Consider the following 21,584-nt stretch of genomic DNA (forward strand, 5'->3'; position numbering starts at 1 on the left):
TCAAAGGCATTATGTCCTCAGAAAGTGTTTTGTGGAGAGCTGGAAAAGCTCTGTTTCAATTGCTATGTGTGATCCAACATATGTAACCTGTAAGTTGGAAGGTCCATAAAACCCACTTCTCCATTTGCTGACTTGAGATCATAAGTATAGATTCCGCAGCCATCAACCTTTAAATTCCATAGACCTATACATGACCAGATGCAAGGCCTGTTCTAAGTCTGATTTTACCCTTGGTTTACTTCAGGTTGCATTTTTCAAGTTATTGACTGGAAATTTCAGCAGGTTTTTCATACACTTCAAGCTGGTCCACCAGCCTTGCAGAGGGCCTCAATCTGGGACTCTGTCTCTGCATAAAAAGATTTCCCTTTCACTTTTTCAGTGTATTGACTTTCTGGCTTCCCTGCAAGCCCCCTGGAAAGTGCTAAGAGTGAAAAGCAAAGCACCACAGGGAGGGATCATGGGTGCCTGGATTTCAACTTCCTACTGCTGTCAGTGGAGCATGCAGCAGGGTTTTACAATACGGTTTCATTGGTAGAATTTTTATTTCATTTCCCTTATCAGCTTTTTGCAATCCACCCTTTAAGCCCATAATTATAATGTCAACTTCAGACTTAATTCTCCAAAACATACTCAGGTGAAAGGTTTATTAGTTTTCAAAAGGACTGTGAATTTCAACGGCACAATTCACAGGAAGAAGCCTGTCAGAACATGTTCCTTTTCTGTTTATACTATAAGGCTTTTGATGGCATGGTGCTGCTGGGGTAGCTAAACCAGTCCAATCCTCTAAAGCTGAATCAGCCATATGGTATGAAAGTGCTAAAGCCAGTTTCATGAGCCAGCTTGTATTACATAGATATATGTTAGTTATGTTGGTATATGCCTATTCTAGGGGCAAGCTATGAACTGACTTCCATGTTTCTGTATTACAGTTCTTAGTGCATTTTGCTCCAGTCATTACAGAAATTATTTCAGTTTGCCTCTAAATGGTTTAACATAGACTGGGAGGGAAAGAACCACCCACAATTCCCTATAGGTCAAACTCTGTTAAACTCTAACAGAAACTTCTTGAACCCCCTGAAAACATTCTGGAACATGAAGAAAATCTTTCAGGGTTGTCATATTGTATTCGCAATGCTTGAAGTGGGATCACATTTTTAAGATTGAGATATTGTCACTTTAGCAGAACAGACTGTGTCATTCCTGCAAGGCACTCCTAGGCTATTCCTGACACAGCAGCCTGGATCAGCAGTCAGTTCAGCCCTTACAGCAAGATCACAACACCAGCCTGGAGCTTGGCAGGAGTTCTGACACCTGCTACTCTGAGAAGACAGACTAACGGAGGCTACTCCAGTACAGCAGCCTTTGCCATTCACTCTGCTACTCCACAGAATTGAGAGTGGCTGACCTCCTGCTGGGATGATCACATCACTGTGACTGAGGTATCACCATGCTTTATAATTACTGGCCATGGCATAGCACTTCAAACACCACAGAAAGACTTTTCTATCACTTTCCAACTAAATTAATACATAATGCATCAAATATCCCTCTGCAAATTAGGTCAAGCCTCCCAGAAAAATTATTCAATGTTAAGTATGTAGGCTTTGATTTCAATTAAATATTATTAACTTTTATATGTTGTATATTATATACCATTTATATGTATTTAACTAGAAACGATATAAATTATAATTCTTTAACATTATCATTAAAATAATAAAAAACAGTGAAATGTGTTTCACCACAGTGCTTCAGTGACATTTTGAAAGAACCCTAAATTTCCTCGTTTTTCATATTGGAAGATTGTACCTAAAACCTCTGCATCACCTAGAATTCTTTGAAAAGTCACAGTGTTTGTACTTATTCCATTCTTTTATCCCTCATATGACTAAAAAATGAGACACAAACATAGTAATGTACACCAAAAAAAAGCTGTAAATCTCACTTGGAAATCAGGACTGAAGAGAAGACTATGGCTTCACACTGTTTTGTATTCCCACAAAAAGTATAGCAAAATGGAAATCCTGTTTTGGAAATACAGTTCCTAGAAAAAAATTAGGTTTTACATTTCTTAGAGTTGCTATTTGCCAACTCAGACAACTAGCTACACAGCCAGCACAACTTGTTAAATTTCACCTGACTTGCATTACAGATGCATCCACCACCACTCTGAGCAGGGCTCTTCCAGCATTATGAAACGTACCTGTGACTCTAGAGAGGTTAACTTTCTTACTTTCTTCTTCTCCTCTTCTCTCTTTGCTATTTGAGCTTTTGATTTTTCTTTTTCTTTTGACTTTTCCATTTTCTGAAGCTCCTCCACATAGGCATCATAGATCTCCCACTGAGAAACAGACAGAGGCAGGATTTATCGGGACCTGATCATTCTCCAGAAAACAGCCATCTATGCCACCACAAAAATATGATAGTCTCACAACAGTAACACTGCCACTGGAATCAGCTGAAGAGAACTGGATTGTTGCACAAAAAGCGAAGGACTGAAGCCCAGGATTTTTAAAGCTTGACGGGGCATGTCTTCTTAAGAACACATTATTGTATTCTTAACATTCTCCTCCCTCCAATACCCTGCTTGGTGCTTTGACTCCATATCTTTCTTGTAGGACTTTCTGTTTAACTAATTTACCAGTGTTTAATAGGAAACATGCATTAAACACCTGCTTTATGACATTTCTTATGTGATGTGGGAAAATTAAATTGTAGCTGCTAAACACAATTTAGATCTTGGACTCCAACTCTGCAGCATATGATCAAACAGAAACCGACAGCAGTTTTACATCTTATGGTATGCCACATGCCACAAATGTCTTACTTCAGTAGATCCAAAAGTAGGTTTTCTACTTAAGAATTATTCATTAGTATTAGAGTGCTAGTACTGTATCTGAAGCAGTTATATTACTTTCAGGACAAAACAAAAGGCAACCTAATTCTGACACATCAGCTTTAGGAGTGGGAGTATGATTCAAACACAAAATATAGACTAGTACATTGGAATGAAGAAAAGTAGCAGAAACCTTTAGCAAAAAACCTGCATTGTGTTGTAAATTTGCAGGTAAAAATGAGATGGAAAGATGTTCCAAATATCAGGGAAATGACAAAGGAGATATGATGAGAACAGCAGCAGAAGGAGCAGAACAGAAAATCTTGGAATAGGAAATTGTGAGCATAAGGAAGAACAAGAAGGAAAAAGAGCTAAAACAAAGAGCTTACATTAAAATATTTTTTTATAACCATGCAAATATTCAACAGGATAAACAGAAAACAAGGCAATACTTTTCCTCTTGGTTTTCAAACATTTCATGCAAAATTTTAACAACCACCTGAGTATCTTAATAAGTTCTTTTCTTTCTAACTGTCAAGTCATCTCACTGCCAGAAAAAATGAAAGGAAACTCCAGCTGGAGGGAGGGAAGATCTCAGGACAATTACTCTGTGATTTCAAGTTCAGGAATAGACTGGATTATAGTTTTCAGCTTGACAGTGACACCTTCACTCCCCTTCCTATCACTTTCCTATTTACAGCATTTTTACAGTTGCTGCCATTACCTTATACTTTCTCCTGGGTGTTTCTGTGGTACACTGGTAATGAAACAATATTTTCAACACCAGTCCAGTACACTGGTTTGAAACAACATTGTATCAGTAATACATTTTGTAATTATCTGTGAGAATTAATTAGCAGAATCGGCTGCATTCCCTTTCCAATGAAAGTTATAGGGTACTTAATATGTAAAATGTAATGCAAAATAATTTTTTTTACATTTTTAAGAGATGGAGAAAATACCATACAGTTCTTCATCATGGATAAACAGGCACATTCCCACTATGTAAAACAGAGCTAAGCCTACTGCAACAGGCCTTTCATGTTCCTTATTCTATAGTTCTCATCGGGTTCAGCTTCAGACTTTAGAAACCCTATTTTACCTACAACTAAACTTAGACAAAGAAAAAAACACAGTGTTGCATATATCAGCTTAAGAACACTTCCAAGTATGTATGAACCCTTATAAATTCACAGCTGCATGAAATTTTCAGAAGTCTCCACTCTCTAAACACAGTGCTTAAAGTGGAGCTAGCACACAGACATGTTCTAAGTGCTTTTTCATTATTTTATTCCTGCATTTTGAGACATCAAACCTGCCCCCACCTAAATAACCACAGCTCCTCTTAAATAGCCAGCTGTCATGGTTTAACCCCAGCTGGCAACTAAGGCCCACAGAGCCATTCGCTCACTCTGCCCCCCTCCCCCCACTGTGGGATTGGAGCGAGGATCGGAAGGGTAAAAGTAAGAAAACTGGTGGGTTGAGATAAAGACAGTTTGAACAGGTAAAGCAAAAGCCGTGCATGCAAAGCAAACCAAGGAATTCATTCACCGCTTCCCATGGGCAGGCAGGTGTTCAGCCATCTCCAGGAAAGCTGGGCTCCATCACATGTAATGGTTACTTGGGAAGACAAACACCATAACTCCAAACACCTCTCCCACTCCTTCCTCTTCTCCCAGCTTATATATACTGAGCATGACATCATATGATATAGAATACCCCTGTGGCTAGTTTGGGTCAGCTCTCCGGGCCGTGCTCCCACCCAGCCTCCCACGCACCTGCCCACCAGCAGAGTATGGGAAACCCAGAAAGTCCTTGATCTAAAGCAAGGAACAACCAAAACATGACTATATTTTCAATACTATTCCTACACCAAACCCAAAAAGCAGCACTATACCAGCCACCAAGAAAAAAATCAACTCTATACCAGTGAAAACCAGGACTCTAGCTCACACACCACACAGTGATGGAAGATCTTCAGCAACAGGACAATCCCCTCCTCAGAGAGCCATATACCCAGAGAATTCAGTGCCTGCAAGCTGCAGCCCAGCCATTGCTGAGTCTAGAACCATTTTCACACTGTGGTTTCCCAACTTCCACTCATTTAAGAGTCTCTAAAGCAGACTGGCCAGGGTGGCTGGCAAGCAATAGATAAATTAAAAGCAGCTAAACTAAGACACTTGACCCTAGAAATATAAACTACTGCAAGTTCAGCCATTAAGGCAGAAAAGGGGGCCCACTAGTTTGCACTCAGATTTAAACCAGAGATCAGAGCCACAGCATGGGAGTTCATTCCACTGCAAGGAATGCAAACACTGCAATTTTTTTTTCCTTTCTCATATCTCAGTTTCCTACTCTAAAAAATGCTTTAGAAGTGAAAAGGATATACCTGGTTAGCAGTGGCTGAGAAATTTTTACAAGGTGTAGGCTCCGACTGACATGCTCTTTCCTGAATAAAGAAAAAAACATAAAAACACACAATCTTTGCATTGAAACTCTTTGTAGTGACATAGTCCAGCTGTGGAAACAGCCTTCTCATAGCAGGTAGTTAGAATAATATTGATCTAGGATTAATTCAACACCCAAATGACTCCTAGAGCACTGCACAAACATTATCGATGATTGTGCAACTACAAATAGATTTTCTTGTGGACCAAAAGAAGTTCACAAGACCTTCTGATTTTTTTCCACATACTTAAAATATTTAATTTCAGTATTTAATTTTGAAGGAGTTGAAATGGTTTGTTCCACTCTACCATTTGAAACATTCTGCTACCGATTATGGTATCAGTTATGATATCCTACCAAATCTGAACAGTCTTGCCCTACGTATTAAAAACCCACTTGGGTACAGCAGTCAAAACAAAATAGTTCAACAGAATCATAACCTATAAATAATTTTTTGATGTTACTGAAATATTTTTATCACCATTACATCATCATTCTGAAATACATTAATATATTTCTGTGAAACATCCATTTCATGGAACAGCATTTTCTTTTTGTTGTGTCAGGACATTTTCAAGAATTTGTCTGTAGCATTTCACTGACCTCTGAAATGAAGCAGTCTCAAAGGTGGAAACTGCACATCCTGTACAGCACACAGCAGTACTGCACAGCTATTTAAGGTCTATATTCTGCTTTCAAAGGCAGAATGACACAGAGGCACACAAGCTTCTCCCAGTAAAATCAATGGGAAGAGAATATGCAGATCTGAGGACAGAGAAATAACAAATTCCGTGGCCTCAGCAGGGATTTTTGAAAGATGCAGAATCTTAGATGAGACTCTGCAGTAAGCTCTCCACTGTTGGATAAACTCTCCTGACATCGTCTGACTCTACTAGTCGGCAGAGATGGTATTCCTTCTAGGAGATAGTAGCTCTGGCAAAACAGTAACTCTTAATATCTCCAAGCCCATCAGATGTAAAGACATCTCACTTTATGTGTAATGGCTGAAAGAAGGGAAGAAGGCCCTCTGAAGAAACTGTATATGCTCTGATTCCAGGGCAGCCAGGAAAACAAGAGAATTTTCTCTCTGAAACTTGTATCTCTGATTCAGAAAGCTCCTTTTTGAGCACTTAGCCAGGAGCCAACATCACCAGTATTGCTTGGTCAGAAGGCCCTGTAAAGCCACACTCATTGGGATGGCTGCAGGCTCAGCAAAAAGCTTAGGGAAAGAAAAGGCCTTGGGTCTGTATGGTCTGGAAAGTGCATGCACAGAGTGGGAGATGTACCATGTAGCAGCAGTAAAGTTTTGTCATACTTACATGGGTCTGTTACTGTAGTGCCTGTGCTTAATACAAGTGTAAATACCTTTATCCTTTTAATATAGGGGCACTTATATCCCTGGTCCATGGGTAAGAATTGAAGTACAAGGCCACAAAAGGACTCTGTGGCAAAAGGAAATTGAATTCACGGATTCCAAGACCTCAGCTGCTGCCCTAACTGTTGCTCCATACTTTCTCTGATGAGAAAATAGACATGGAAAGTGTTATATCTAAGTAAAGGTTTAAGGATTTACAGTAGCACCAAACTTGTAGGCTGTGTAAAAGTCCATGAGGCAAGAATTTTTCTGTGACCATTTTCATCACCCCAAATATTTTACCGTAGTAAAAGACTGGGTTTTTCTCTTAATAGAGATCACAGGATATGACACAAACACAGATGATCCACATGCCCTCCCAAAGGAAGGATCCTCCAAGTCACTGAAGGAAATGGCAGCATACCCGCACAGGGTTGTTGACTGTCCTTGAAGCTCTCTCAATGAAGTTGAACTGGTTTGCAAGCTTCTGCTCCTTCACTCTTGGAGGAGAAGGCTCTTCAGCCTCTGCTGCCTCATCTACTTCTGCTGTTCCTGACCCCTCTGCCTCTTCCTCTCCTGCAGCCTGCAAGAAAACAGAGCAGTGAGTCCACCCTTAAAAAAACAGACATCTCTTTCCTTCTTCAGAAGCACTTGACAGCTGGATTTCTGCTGCCTAGTGAGGGAGACTGTAACTGAAAACTCAATATTTAAGATGGAAATTAGGAGACTTTAAGCAATCATAGCAAGGAGATTCTGGAATGGTATCTAAACAGGAATATGGAAAACCAGAAAATGAAGTTACTTTAAAACAAAGCCTGACATGAACGAGATAATATAACATCTTGGATAAATTGAACTCGGGGACCAGAACACGGTTATAGTCCCACTACCCTGTGTTTTCATTTCCTTACTAGACAGTGAGATTTACCTGAAATTAGTCTGAAGTTCATTCCACGGCCTGGAACTATGTGGATAAGAACAAACTTCTCACAGTTTACTCTTTTCCTAATCAGCCAACTGCCTTTACATCGGGGCATTGCTTATTTCAGATAATTCTGCCTGCTGCTTTCATGCCTCCACATTTTTTTTCACCAGTTTCTCTTTCAGAAATGGACATACTGTCCAGAAAGATTCCAGATCCCAGCAAATTACACTGTATGTTGATATACTATCTGGATAAATACAGATCTGGTGTGAGGGACCTCATCCCCTTACACAGCTTCTCCAAACTGAAAACCGGCAAGAGGAACCCAGCTGTTCAGTAGAATCTGCAGGATCTCACCTATAGGAGAGACATCTGAGGCACAAAGAATCAATCACAGAAGCTTCTCAGCAAGCCCATTTTATAATAAAGGAATTTCAAATCTAATATTAAAAATAAAAGGGACAGTTCTCACCTGACTATGGAGAATTACCTGAACATCTTCTGTGCTTTCTTTAATCTCTGCCTCTTCAGTTGTTACTGCAGAAGTCTCAACAGGAGCCTCTGCTGCTGACAGAAAGGATATGTGAATAAGTCCAGGATGATAGAACATACTATCCCATATTCTGCAGATCCTTCTATCTTCCGAAGCATTAATATACAGATGCATTCTTTCCTAATGCTATCTCATTAGACCACATGGTAACTCATCACCAGTTTAGAGGGTCATTGCTTGCTCAAGGCCACAGAAGGAAACAATGTTATTACTAGAATGAAACTGCAGTAATTCTGGCTGGACTGGAATAAAAAAAATTGATTTTGATTCAAAACAAAGTTCTGAAATCCACTTCTGGTCTGAGTAGCTTTGTTTCTGGGTATCCCTTCAGATCTGGACCTTTCTTCCCTCCAAAAGTGGCTGCAATTATGTACAACCATGAAGAATGCTTGCAAGGCACATAGAAGTTATAACATGTTTTTTTCTTGTTTATATGGATAAAAATGAATATACTAGTCTTTTAGAGAATAATGGATGTCTACATTCCAGTTCCAGCCTTGAGTGTGTAGTAATGCTGGCATCAAGCTGCTTGAAACTGTCTGGTTTGGAATCTCTGAAAAGCACTGCCAACAACAACAATCCATGCTTTCATGGCATCGAAGATCCCATTCAGCATTTTGTCCTACTTCAAATCATCATGCACATTTTGTTCAGTGTAAAATAAGAGAGGTACTGACCCTCAGAAGCTGCAAGTAACAACTGTTCTCAGGTGCTTATCCAGTGGTATCATTGTGCCTGACAGTTATAACCTTGAAAGGACACTCTTTGTGACACAACTTCTCTTTAACAAACAGCAGAAATTCAAGAGAATCCCTAGGCAGTACATCTTACCTTGCTGAAAATGCAAACCTAGAACTCTTTAATAACAACACAGCTTTTCAGCTCTAATTAAGGTGTCTCTTTGCCTGAAAACTTAAGAATGGTGATACTAGCTCAGATCAAAGGTCCAGCTAGTTCAGTATCTTGTATCTCACATTGTCCAGAAGTGGACATTCTGGTAAGAGTGTAAGAGTTAGTTACACATATGGTAATTTTCTGAATGATCACCCAGCTTCCAAACATTTCTGCTTGAATACTTTAAATTATGGCTGAAACTTTCAAAGCAGGCTAAGGAGTTTAGACATGTATGTCCAACTAACAGTAGTGGAAGATGTTTAAAAGACACTAAATAGCTCCATAAATTTCAGTGTTAATGTATATCCAGCTCAAAAAGTATGCACCATTTTCTACACTGTGTCAGACATCTGGCTGATTGTTTTTTCTGGTTTTGTTTTCTGAGATGGATGCAAGCCAAAATAGGAGCTGTTTGATTATATGGTCATGAAGCATGATCCCTTATCATCATCAACATTATTCTCCCATGTTGAATACGTACCAGTGCCTAGTTGTAATTAATTGTGATTTCAGATACTAAACCTACCTGCTGCAGTGCTCAATCTGATACTCTGACGCCTGCCTTCATCTGAATCTTTGAGTATCATGTTTCCATTCAAAGAGAAGTGAATGGCCGTTTGATCCACATAGCTTATTGGCTTGTATGCTCGTTCCTACAAAGAGGAAAAAACCAACAAAATCAGCACAGAGAAAAAATACTTCGAACCAGAAATACTATGTACCCTAAATTGCTAAAGCTAAAAAGATCCATACTGATATTTTTTTACTGATATTATTTTTTACGTTTACTATTTGTTATTGGCACATTCACACCAAATTTCTTCCAGCAGGTATTTCTATCTCAGGACACTGAGAACCATAAATTAAAAATACAACAAAAAGAAGCAAGAACTTGAAACCTCTAGCTCTCCACCACTACCACAGCAAAGGAGTTTAAGTATAGTTCTAGTGGTCTTCTACTACACAGCACTCGCTAAGAGATTCTCAAATCCTGTTGCGCTGAGATCCCTGAATGACTTGTTGTGCCTATACAAGAGCAGCATCACAGGTAGAGAGCAGCTCTAATCTGGAGACAGTACAGGCTTCTAGCACCATGCTCAGGTGTACTAATTCACCTATTTGATGCTAGCTTGATTGACATTTGCTTGTTGACTACTGTACAGTGCAGGCACACACCTAGGTTCAAACTACGTATTAAGGTTTTGAGCTGCACCTAAAAGCAATCAGAAGCCACTGCAGACCACAGATGCTTCAACAGTTTCTTCTTAAAAATATGACTGCTCTCTGTACCAATCACAGCATAGCATCAAGCCCACTTCAGTTGCTGTGGACAATTTGAAAATATGGATCAATCATCACCTGTTTCTATCCTATAAATATGAAAACAACAACACCAAATAGAAGATAAAGGGACCTTATTTGCTTCCACAAGACTGATTTCCTTTCTCTGGTGATCTCATGTAGTGGTTGGTCAAAGTAGTTACAGTATCACACAAACGAGACAGGTTCAGGAGTATTTCACCTAGTTGTCTGTTCCTTGCCTAATGTTGGGGATAATCCAATGCCAGAACTAGAGGAGCTGTCCATGTGTCCTTTCTTTCATGGGGGCTGTGGGACACTGGAGTTGTTGGTGCCAAATACAGAAGCTGTGTGTCAGTTGGGAGCAGTGGGATTTGAATTGGGCGCCATACTTATCTCACAAAGCGGATATACTGGGTGCAGTCTAACACTCAACAATCAGCTGAGTGATGCCTGGGGTGAGGCAGGGGCCTCACAGCCCCATCTTGCTTGAGTAAAGCCAGAAAGACCTCCATACTTCTGTACCAAATCCTCCATCCTGTGTTGAAACACTGGGCTCCACTGGCCTTCCAGAACTGCCAGTCCTTGCTGAGGGCCAATTGGCACACAATGATTGACTCAGTCCCACCTCACCATGAGTATCAATCTGGCATTTAGAATCCTCTGTTTTGAGGATGAGAATTCCAACTAGTGGACAGGTTGATAAGCCTGGATCTCTCCCCCCCAGGCAGGGATGCCTCTTTGGCAAAACTTGTGCCTCTGACTATGTTGGATGTTACCCAGGAAAGTATTGTTAACAAAGCGTTGAACTCTTACCTCAAGCTCAATTTTTGCAGTGCATTTATGAACAGCAATTCTGAATTTGTTGTATCTGTCACCTTAATAAATCATACATTTTTTCAACTTTGTGAAAGTGTTTCAGTGAAAGTCCTTGAGAGGGCTCTGACAGGCAAGCATTGACTCTGATAAGTAGTTGTACATATAATCCTTTAGACCTACACTGTTGACCAAGTTTGAGACTAGGATTGGAACTAGCCACACCTAGACTCTCTGAGAAGGAGTTTAGAAACCAAGGGGGTCCTTTCTGAACCTCATGACTCAACAGGAGGGCTCTTCCCCCCACTTAGCCATGTGTCAGGCTCATACACATAATGCAACAGGGCATAACCCTTCCAAGGGAGAAGTGGGCAGCAAAGCCATCGTTCCACCCTCCCTCTGCGGCAGCCAGTGTTGCTAGCTGTACATGCTAGCAGGAGAAGGTTGCTTCAGGGTGTCCTGGTTTCAGCTGGGATAGAGTTAATTTTCTTCTTAGTAGCTGGCGCAGTGCTGTGTTTTGGATTTGGTGTGAGAACAATGTTGACAGGACACTGATGTTTGTGGTGATTGCTGAGTAATGTTCATAGTAAGTCAAGGACTTTTCAGTTTCTCAGGCCCTGCCAGTGAGAGGGCTGGAGTAGCACAGGCGACTGGGAGGGAACACAGCCAGGACAGGTGACCCAAACTAGTCAAAGGGGTATTCCATACCATATGATGCCATGCTGAGTATATATAAGCTAGGGGAAGAAGACTGAGGGAGGGGAAATTAGGCATTATAGCATTTGTCTTTCCAACTAACCATTATGCATGATGGAGCCCTACTTTCCTGGAGATGGCTGAACACCTGCCTAACGATGGAAAGCAGTAAATTAATTCCTTTGCTTGCATGCACAGCTTTTGCTTTACTTATTAAATTGTTCTTATCTCAACACTTGAGTTTTACATGCTTTTCTAATTCTCCACTCCATCCCTCCAGGTGAGGGGGGAGTGAGCGATGGCTACGTGGTACTTAGTTACCAGCTGGGGTTAAACTATGACACAGGGTAGTGCAGTGTGTGCTCTTCACACAAAAATGTGAAGGTGTGACTCTTGGATGTTTCCTGGAAGTCTTTGATGCACCTTCCCCAGCTCACTCCTACTCATCATGAATAGAGCTCTTGTCAGTGATTTCACAAAGCACATTTCTGAGCTCTTCTAGAATTCAAACAACAGAATCTTGATGTGAGGATACTGAGGCATGACTGTCTTACAGACTGAGTAAAGCATTGCCTTTTATTCTTTGACCACCACAGAATCAAAAAGTTACCACCTGAGATTAGCTGCACTAATTACGTTCACTGTCAAGATTTTATTGAGTAATTGTTACATCCTATTTCTGAATAAATACGTCAATGCTTTTAGACTTTTACCCTCTGCAAAAAAAACCTTTAGGAACCATTGGCAGTAAGTATGTAACAAGAAAAAGCCACATTACAAGGAAATTTACCTGGTTATAAATCAAAGGAAAACACAAAAACACTTAATTGAAAAAAATCTCATCCTGATTTTACAGGTCATCGCACACTTACTTTAAAGCTGTATCTGACGATATTCTGTGGAGCATGGGGATTATTAGCTGTCAGGATGCGTGTAAATTCCTCTTTTAATTCCTTTGGAATGGAAACAAAATAATATTGTAAATAAGGTCCACTATGAATACAATGTGCAGCATACACAAATCACCAGGTTTATGCTCAATTCTATGATGTTCAGTTCACTGCAGTTACCTCATGTGCAGCTGATGCCTCTACAAGAACAATGCTTGGAGCCAGGCTAGCTCAGAGTAGAATTCGGAACAGTCATTCTGCTTCCTACCATAGTATTTCAATGGGCTTTCTTGATTTCTTTAGCTGGCATGTTAATTCTTACCTAAGCTATGGTAGCAATTAAAAAATTCTAGCTGCATTCTAAAAGGCAAGAAGCACAACCTGTGTCTTGAAGCATAAATGGTCCAAAAATAGAGTAAACAATAAGCTCAGTAGCAGTGCTTCCAGGACCAGCCAGTGGAAACAAAACCATAACTGGTGTTAACTGTTTTCACTGCCTGTGTCAGGGGAAGTAAGTATAGCTTCCCTTTGAGAGCTACTTGGAGGACAGGGAGAAATGCTAGAGTTTTAGAAGACATTGAGAAGAGAGAGAGAGAGAGACAACTGCAGTTGGAAGGGTGACCGCCTGCAATCCTACTAAACCAAGCTGAAAATAAATGGCCTTAAAACTGTAGGACACCTCCCTGTCCTGTGTATCACACCGAGGCACGTGAAAAGCTCAGGGCTGCCTCTGGGGTCCTTCTTATTGGAGTGAAGCCTTGGCCCTGTTCCCCTCATGGATCAACTCCATGTAGTTACATTGTCTTAAGCCCAGAACTGTGTTTCAAAGCACGTTCTCCCTGTTCTGCAGCTGACAGACATTTCAGTTTATGCTGCAGACACTGCTTTAGCAAGTACTGGAGTTTTACTCTTGCAGAACTTTCTCCAAAACAAAGAGGTAAGAGGTAGGCTTTGGTTTACAGTTTCGTACACATCTCATGACAACTACAGGCACTGTTTTACTCACAGCTTCAGTCAGCTCCAGTTGATCTGGGGGTTTAACTAGAGTCTTTGCTGCTGCCCATTCATCTAACCCCTCTCCCACTTCAGTGGAGACATCTTCATCCTAGCACAGGAATGACAAACCCATTAGTGCACCAAGACTGTGACTGCTTTGCTCCCTCCCAAAGTAGCATTTCTGCAGGCATGGGGCAAGGAGTTGAAAACAGTGTTCCCCCTTCTACCTCTGCTTTGAGCACAGCAGATAAACCCAAATGGCAGGCCCAAATCTGAAGACTGTTGAATGTGCACACACTTGCCAGCAAGGGTTCAGTAGGTCAGAGGAGCTGCTGTCTGAAGATAATTTCTGGCCGGTAAGGAAACTGGAGTAACTCCAGTAACAAAATATCAAGTAATTCTACTTCAATTTCAGTTTAAAGGTTGGCAATTCTGTTTCTTTTGGCTATGTAACACCAAAATGAGTCATACTTTAGGACTACTCAAGGGCACAAGTCAAAGACCTGCAATAACTTCTGAAGTGCTGTTCTATAAGCTACCTTTAGAAATTAGTTCAAGATACAAAGCTGCAGGGATGTAGCTCCTGGAGGAATGTTAACCATTTTCTTGCAAAGGCCAGCAGTTTGCGTTCTCCCAGCACAGAGAGCTGTTCTCTTTGGGCTGAGCACAGGTTGATGTCATGATATCATTAACAGGAAAATGCTTCACTGCAGGGACAATTTTCAATTAATTGTCATTACAAATACACTGCCATAATATACAGTTGCTGATTAAAGTGTTTAACTGCTCCCGGCAAAATTTCTCCCTCAGTTTGAAATGTATAATGGATTGATTTAAAATAAATCAATCATTCTTTTAAATACAGTTCTCTCAGGTCTGCTAAACTTTATGGCCATACAGAGCTGCTGAGGAGTCCAGGGTATAACTGAAAGCTGGCTGCAGGTACAGAGAGACTGGACCGAGCAAACCTTTGCTATCTGCAGAGTGCCACAAAAGTGAAAAGCACAATGCTGTTTGAAAATATGCAGTGGCTGAAAGTAACAGAGAATCCTGCATATGCCAGGCACCTAGGAAAAGATACAGGCTGCAGCCTTTTTCTTCCCCCAAGGGAGCGGTTATGAGGCAAGCTTCAAGGAAGGCCAGGTGCTCTGATATACAAAAGACCAATGTGGCAGAACACTTGTGATTTAATGCTCCCTGCATGTACACCTGCTTGTAGGACATTTGTCATACTCAGGTTCAATGCCAATTAGTTCAGTGGGTGATTTCCTTAGTGAGTCAAATCAAAAGTGTTGTTGGTTTAACATTTTTATTTATGTTTATGATTTAAAACTAAATAACTTTTCACTTTTAAAGGGTCAAAAGAAACAAGACTGTGATTTGTCCTAAGAAAGTGAAGAGCTGTTTACCACCATGACTGTTTAAAGGCATGTAAACTGTCCTTCCATCTATGTCAATGGGCTAAATAAAAGGAAAGGAGATTAAGTCAAGGTATTCTAAGTATTTATTTGCCCATAATAAAAACATTATCATGAGGCTAACAGTCAAGAAGTTTAGGCTACTTTCACTAATGCTTGCATTTCTCTGTTAATTAAGTGAATATGGGCTGTTTTGAATTTTCTAAACCAAGCAGGCATTTTTCTCACAGTCTATGTCAGCTTAAATTTTGGAATTTACAACCCAGACATTTTATTTTAATCTTTCATATTGCATTTTACCTAAATTGTGCCCTTGCTTTAGCTGCCATTGTTATTCTAACCTGCTAGTGTAATTCCCTTCTCAGTGGAAATCTAGAGCAGCCCTTTACTGCTAAATCAATAGAAATGTTACCAATTCCATAAAACAAACCATTGTTCAGACTGAATCCACTTTGCACCTCACAGATAAAGATGGAAAAAACATTTTTTAAGACTCATGGATTTGTGGATCTTACCCGTTTTTTAGATACAGCTTTAGGTGGCCTTAGTGGTACTGTCTTTCCTCCTGAAGGTCCACTTTGGCCCTGAAGCGAGAACATACCCAATGTAAACCTTCTAAACCTTGTTTCCTAATTTAACCAAAGCAGAGTAAAAATTGAATGTGCTCATTAATGCTTGCTCCAATGGTTTGTTTCAAAAGCTGAATATAGCAGTGTTTTGTCTATAAATCACTTGAATGAAAGGCAATCACTTTCACAATACAAGACAGCAGTTTATCAGCGTGAAGAAACACTAGGTTCTAACCTTCTTACTACCTGTGATACAACTATAAGTCATTCTCATGGGATTCTAGTGCATTACTCAAACACACAGAAAGGCTGTCCTTGGCCCAAATGCTCTCATGTGACAGTAAGCCTGAAGACAGCAGATCAATACCTACAAAGCCACGAGTGTTGAGAAAACATGGAAAACACTGATAAGTAGCTGGGAAGTTAACTACTGCCAGCCTGTCCAAGCACATCATAGAACAGAAATTTTTTTACGACAGGCTTTAAGGAAAACAATGAAATAATTACTGACAGGGAGCCTTACAGAGTATTTCTAAGGGAGATTACCCAAAGGTTAAGGAATAACAGAAGGGCACCAGTGCCAAAGCTTTATGAAAACTTTACAGAAAGTGAGAGAAGAAATGAAGAGGATCCTTTCAAGAAGATGCTGAGGGACAGTCAAGACTTAGAACCCAGAAGGCAGAAGGGAGAGAGAGCTGATAAATCAAACAAAGGAGACAACATTAGAAATCTTGGCAAGAACAGTTTCAGGACGGATCCCAGATAACACTGGATGGGATGGATGGAAAAAGCAGAGGAGTTACTTGGAAAAAGTAAAGAAAAGAAGGGGATACTAGAGAAGAGGGAAGGAAAGTAAACGGGTGGGAGAGCAAGCTCCCATGGGTTTACTGATTTTCTTTAGAAGAACATTAGGGTGTGCCTTTCAGCTCAGATTAAAGGTCCGCCTAGCCAAGTATCTCTCTCTAACAGTATTCAAAAGAAGGTATCTATGGAGCTTTCTCCAGGATACCCTCTCAGCTTGACATATGGACTTGGAAACATAAATGCTATCCTTTTTATTTCGTATCAGTGAACCTTTTTCTCCATAAATGTATTCAGCCATTTTGGAATCCATGTGCCTTTTTAGCACATGCAACTTCCACAGCAAGGACTCCCATGGTACAACTACATGCTAAAGCAAAGAACTGCTGCTTGCTTTTCAAGTCTGCCACTTGCTGCTTCCATCTGCTTTTCCTAGTCCTTCTACAGAAAAGCCCAGCTTTATTACATTATCTATTGTTCATCTCCTTTTCCATACCTCTTAGGAACACCTTAAGGAGCACGAGTCTCTACAGAGATTCCTAGGCTCCTCTCATGATTCCCCTTCATTATGAAAATTAAATATCCATTTCTACCATCTGCTTCCTACGTATTAAACAATTAAGCAGCCATAATGTCTTTGACCCAGTATCCCCAAGCATTGTTTCTAAAGCCCCATTACTTGTTAAGACTTGACAAAAAGAATTCAGAAAAGAAACCTTTTCAGAAAAGAAACCTTTTCAGAAAGGAACAAACTGTAGCAGAGATGCGAGGCTGAGTCTTTCAGTGTTGTTTCTGTTTGTACAAGCTAAGCTATGTAAAACTGTTGTTACAACAAGGCATCAGGGATTATTTTTATTCCAGAAGATACATATTAAAAGAGAAGAAACATGAGCAGACTGATACATTTTTATGCTTAGAAAATGTGCCTCACTTTGAAATACAAATTTTTATGACTCAAGTGGAGAAAATAAAGAGTTACGACATGTCCTTTAAAATCCCACAGTGGGCTGGTAGCAAAGCGGAGCAGAGAGCCTAGGAGCCCCAGCACCACAACACTACTGAGACCACTGGATTACGCAGCTGGCCTGTTTCCCTCATGTCATTGCTTGGCAATGGGCAACAGAGCATCCTATGCTACAAGCACCATGCTACATATTAATTAGATGTGATTTAAACTACAACATTTAAAACAGATTTTCAGAGCAGAATTTTACTCAGATCCAAACAAAAATCAAAGTCTTAATTTTAAACATGAAACAAAGCTTACGCAATATTAGCCTTTGTAAATGAGTCTATGAAAGCATTTATCCAGCAGCAAAGGCATTGACAAGGCAATCTGAGGGTAATTGGTTCTGGCAGTTGCACAGATTTCAGTTAACATAATCCAAAGAGACACCTGTGAATAAATATCTGCAACTGTATTAAAATCCAAAAGTGACACTGAAAAAAAGCTAGAGTGCACTGGAAGGAAGCAGCACAAACCCTGCCCTGCTCCCCACACCTTAAAGCATTTGTAGGGTAGAGCATGAGCAATTTTTCTAATTAGCCAGGGGCCTATGGCTAATTTTCTTTATTTCTTTTGTTTCTATACAGTATCATCATGGTTTTACAACTGCTACTTAATTATATAGTACAGGCCTGGTATGACAGAGAGGCCCTGAGGAGACCTAGGATGTGGGAGATCAGAGTAAGGCAAGGAATGATAAGAGATGGGGTGCAGGCTTGACATTAGAGACCCCACAGCTGTAAACATCTCACCACTGGCCAGTTAGAGAAATGCAGACCTGCAAACAGGGGAACTGGACAAAACTGGGTTTAGGAGTAACAAAGAAAAGAAAATAGCAGTACCTAGCATACTTAAGAAGTATCATCTACAGTAACATCAGGTGTAATGTGGAACACCAGACCAATGAAGGAAGTGAAATGTGAAAGTATGTTAGCTAACATATGGAAGAAACTCCCAAGTGGGTCCTAGAGTGGAGAAGAAACCATCAACATGGACATCTTATCCTTCCGAGCGAAAGACCCCAGATGCTGACAACTTGCTGTAACATTCCCACCAACACCACCACTGACAGCAAAATGAAACCATTAACCTTGGAAAACAAGAGGACCAGAAGAAGGGTGATCACAATACCAGAAAAGGAGTAGACAATGAGAAGCTTGCATGCAACAATTTTAACTGCATTGTTATTATTAGTAAAGATATTTTTTTTTACTCAGAAGTACTTCTTATTTTCTGTAATAATCACATCTGGTCTGATGATAATGTTTAGACTAAGATTTCAGTAACACTAACATTAAATTCTCAGCTATACAAATAAGGTGTCCTTCTTCTTTGCCCATAAACAAGATTTTGAGTGTAACAAAGTTTACAAACTACTTTAAAAAAGAACCAGGCTCTGAATGTCTTAATTTTGATCCCATGCACGTTTTTACCCTTCATCAAAGTGTAGCTGGAAGTACCACACTCAGTTGTGTAGAACTGGGAGAAGATGTTCAAGGGAGGGATCTCATTGCGTCAGTTGGTGGGATTTACCACCCTTCTCCATTTGCCTCATTCCTACTTTACTGACCGAATCTACTGCCTAACTGTGGCAGCTTGTTTCAGAGCTCCCTGGAAAATAAGCAAAGCTGTTCCCCACAACAGAGAGCAAGAACATGACTGGCAGGACAGTTACAAAATTTCACTTATTATCACTGGTATTTTAAACTAAAAAATCTCCAGCTGCCTGCTCCAACCTGAACAGTTATGGGTGCTTGGCTATCACACAAATCCTTGGCCAAGTATGGACACAGCCCACTCCAGAAGTGTGCTAAACCTGAAGAGGAAAGATAGGAGCCAGCACACACCAATCGATGTAGGCCCTGGGCTCTCTTCCATATGTGCTCCACAAAGACAGGACAGCCATACCTGGAGCAAATGAGCACAGGCTTATCTGGCAGGTAGTAGTAGAGTCCAGGAAGGTGTTGGTCCTTAGTTTATTCCAGGGTCCTTCAGAAAAACTCTTGTCTCCTGCCTAAATAAATCATCTCTCACAGCAGAGACCTACTTCAACAACAACGGAAGTTGAGTATCTTATTTGTTGGATTTCATGGACTTGGTAGCAAATGATCCCCATGGATCATTCCCATGGGGATGTGCTGCTGCAGCCTGTGCTGTGGAAGGCTCATCTCAAAGTACCTAAAACTGTTGAAATCTAGCTGGAAGGTGACACAAACATGAAGAGATCAGATGAGATCCTAGCATTTTGGCAATATCAGCAGTAGGCAACACTCATCAAAACTAGCAGATCTGTTTTAAACTATTACAAGAAGCAAGATGGGGAGCAAACTTGGCTCAGTCAAGGATACAAAATCTTTTACATCACATCTGATTCAGATAATAGCACAAAGTCTAATGCTGTGCCACTTGCTGAAAAAGTCCTGATATTCCTTTTTTTTGGTGTACCTGTGCTTTGTCCTTTTTCTACTTGTTTCGCAAGCTCATGCTCCGTGTAAATCTTTCCAAAGCCAGCACACTGTCCTTCCTCACACCTTTCCTTAAAACTCCTCTCTGCCATATTAGCTGTAAAGAGTCCTCAACAGCAACCAGGTAGTTGGCGTCCTGCCACCACATCTCGGAATGATGGCCATTGCTTACTCATTCTTATTTTTACTGTATCTATGTGTTACCCATAAACTATTATTTAAAATTTAATCCTGTTGTTCTGACAGCTATTTCTTTGTTCCACACTGCAGTGTTTGTACAACAGGGTAGAGGTCACAAATGCATCCACAATAGAAATAAAAAATAAAACTATAACTACATATCAACATAATGATTGTATATTCACTAGCAAGATGCTCATGACAGTGACTGACCTTCATACAGATCTCTAAAATTCAAGCACATTTTTGTTGTTATATAATTAGCTACAGAAAAAACCAATTGGAAGTTAACAGACTATTATTAGCATCTCAAAAAGAAGCATTCAGAAGTTAGAAAATACGAGAATTATTCACCCCATTGGGCACAGGCATTATGATACACTGCTTAATTCCACAATCACACACTTCGTTTTTTGTAGCTTCCTTGCCTCACTTGAGCAGTCCCAGACTTACAAGCATGGACAGAGCTCAGACAGCAAGTTGCTACTAGTGTTTTGGTTTATGTTGTTCAGCATCTAAAGTCTTTTTTTTTTAGACATAGCCTAAGTCAGACAGCCAGCAAAGGACACTTCAATCCAAGCAATTACATTTTAGCAAACTCTAAACAAACTGAAGATGGTCTTGCTATAGAAAAAGTAAATAGTCTTCCTAAATCTTCCTAATAAATGGTGCTACTATTCCTGCCTTTAATAATAATAATAATTAACAAGAAAAGGAATGTGAATAATTATAAGGAAATTATATCAGGAAAAAAGACACATTGTTGCCAGGGGACTAAGGAAAGGGTAGGAGGCGTTAAGGAGTTATGAGGTGTTTCTCACCTCCAGGTCACCATCATAACTCTGACCACCCTGGGAGGTGCTCCACTGCTACAGCAAAAAATGCCCGAGTGAGAATTTATGCATGCTAAACGTGTTTTACTCTGATGACTGTCTTACATTAAATAAACAGATTACCATAGTTCCCACAGTAAAAAGATACTAAAAGCCCATAACAGGCATCAAGAATATAGAAATATAGAATATAGAAAACTCAAGTGACTTTTCTTCTGGACCTTTCTTTCAGGATGTGTTTATGATAGCAGCACCTAGATATTCCTGCCTGGGCCAGACATTGACTAAGCTACACAACAAATTGGCTATTGGCTACAGCAAAGGTAGAGTAATCCAACAGGATGACACAGATCAAGAGAGGAAACAGCTGAAAAGTGATGCTTTAAATGCCATATAATTTTCCTTTCCCTTGCCACAGCTCCTTCTAACACAGCCAATCATCAGGAGTTACATCACAGACAATCAGAGTTGCAAACAGATGCAAAATCAAGTCCTTCAGCAGGAGGTTTTCCTGTTGCTGACCTATCCAACAAGCATTTATAATGGTATTTTAAGGTAGAATGGGTTGTCTCCAAATGAAATTCCTCTAAATATTTTTTTGTTTG

The 21,584-nt window shown here is 40.2% G+C and overlaps 1 protein-coding gene across 3 annotated transcripts in view; it reads right to left on the reverse strand.

Annotated features, from left to right (window-relative positions):
- The window catches only part of DNAI1 (dynein axonemal intermediate chain 1), a 152,209-nt gene that overhangs the window by 125,415 nt on the left and 5,210 nt on the right, over positions 1–21,584 (reverse strand). The window contains exons 2-9 of one of the 3 annotated variants that reach the window (XM_037374565.1): positions 15,641–15,709; positions 13,718–13,816; positions 12,694–12,774; positions 9,537–9,663; positions 8,054–8,127; positions 7,063–7,221; positions 5,226–5,285; positions 2,204–2,341 (exon numbers count right to left, since the gene is read on the reverse strand). In XM_037374565.1, coding sequence (XP_037230462.1) covers positions 2,204–2,341; positions 5,226–5,285; positions 7,063–7,221; positions 8,054–8,127; positions 9,537–9,663; positions 12,694–12,774; positions 13,718–13,816; positions 15,641–15,709 — 807 coding nt within the window. The remainder of the gene's footprint in view (positions 1–2,203; positions 2,342–5,225; positions 5,286–7,062; positions 7,222–8,053; positions 8,128–9,536; positions 9,664–12,693; positions 12,775–13,717; positions 13,817–15,640; positions 15,710–21,584) is intronic. The other 2 variants (XM_037374567.1, XM_037374568.1) reach the window with 2 other exon arrangements.

The sequence above is a fragment of the Falco rusticolus genome, chromosome Z (genome assembly GCF_015220075.1).
Source record: "Falco rusticolus isolate bFalRus1 chromosome Z, bFalRus1.pri, whole genome shotgun sequence".
NCBI classification, from domain to species: domain Eukaryota; kingdom Metazoa; phylum Chordata; class Aves; order Falconiformes; family Falconidae; genus Falco; species Falco rusticolus.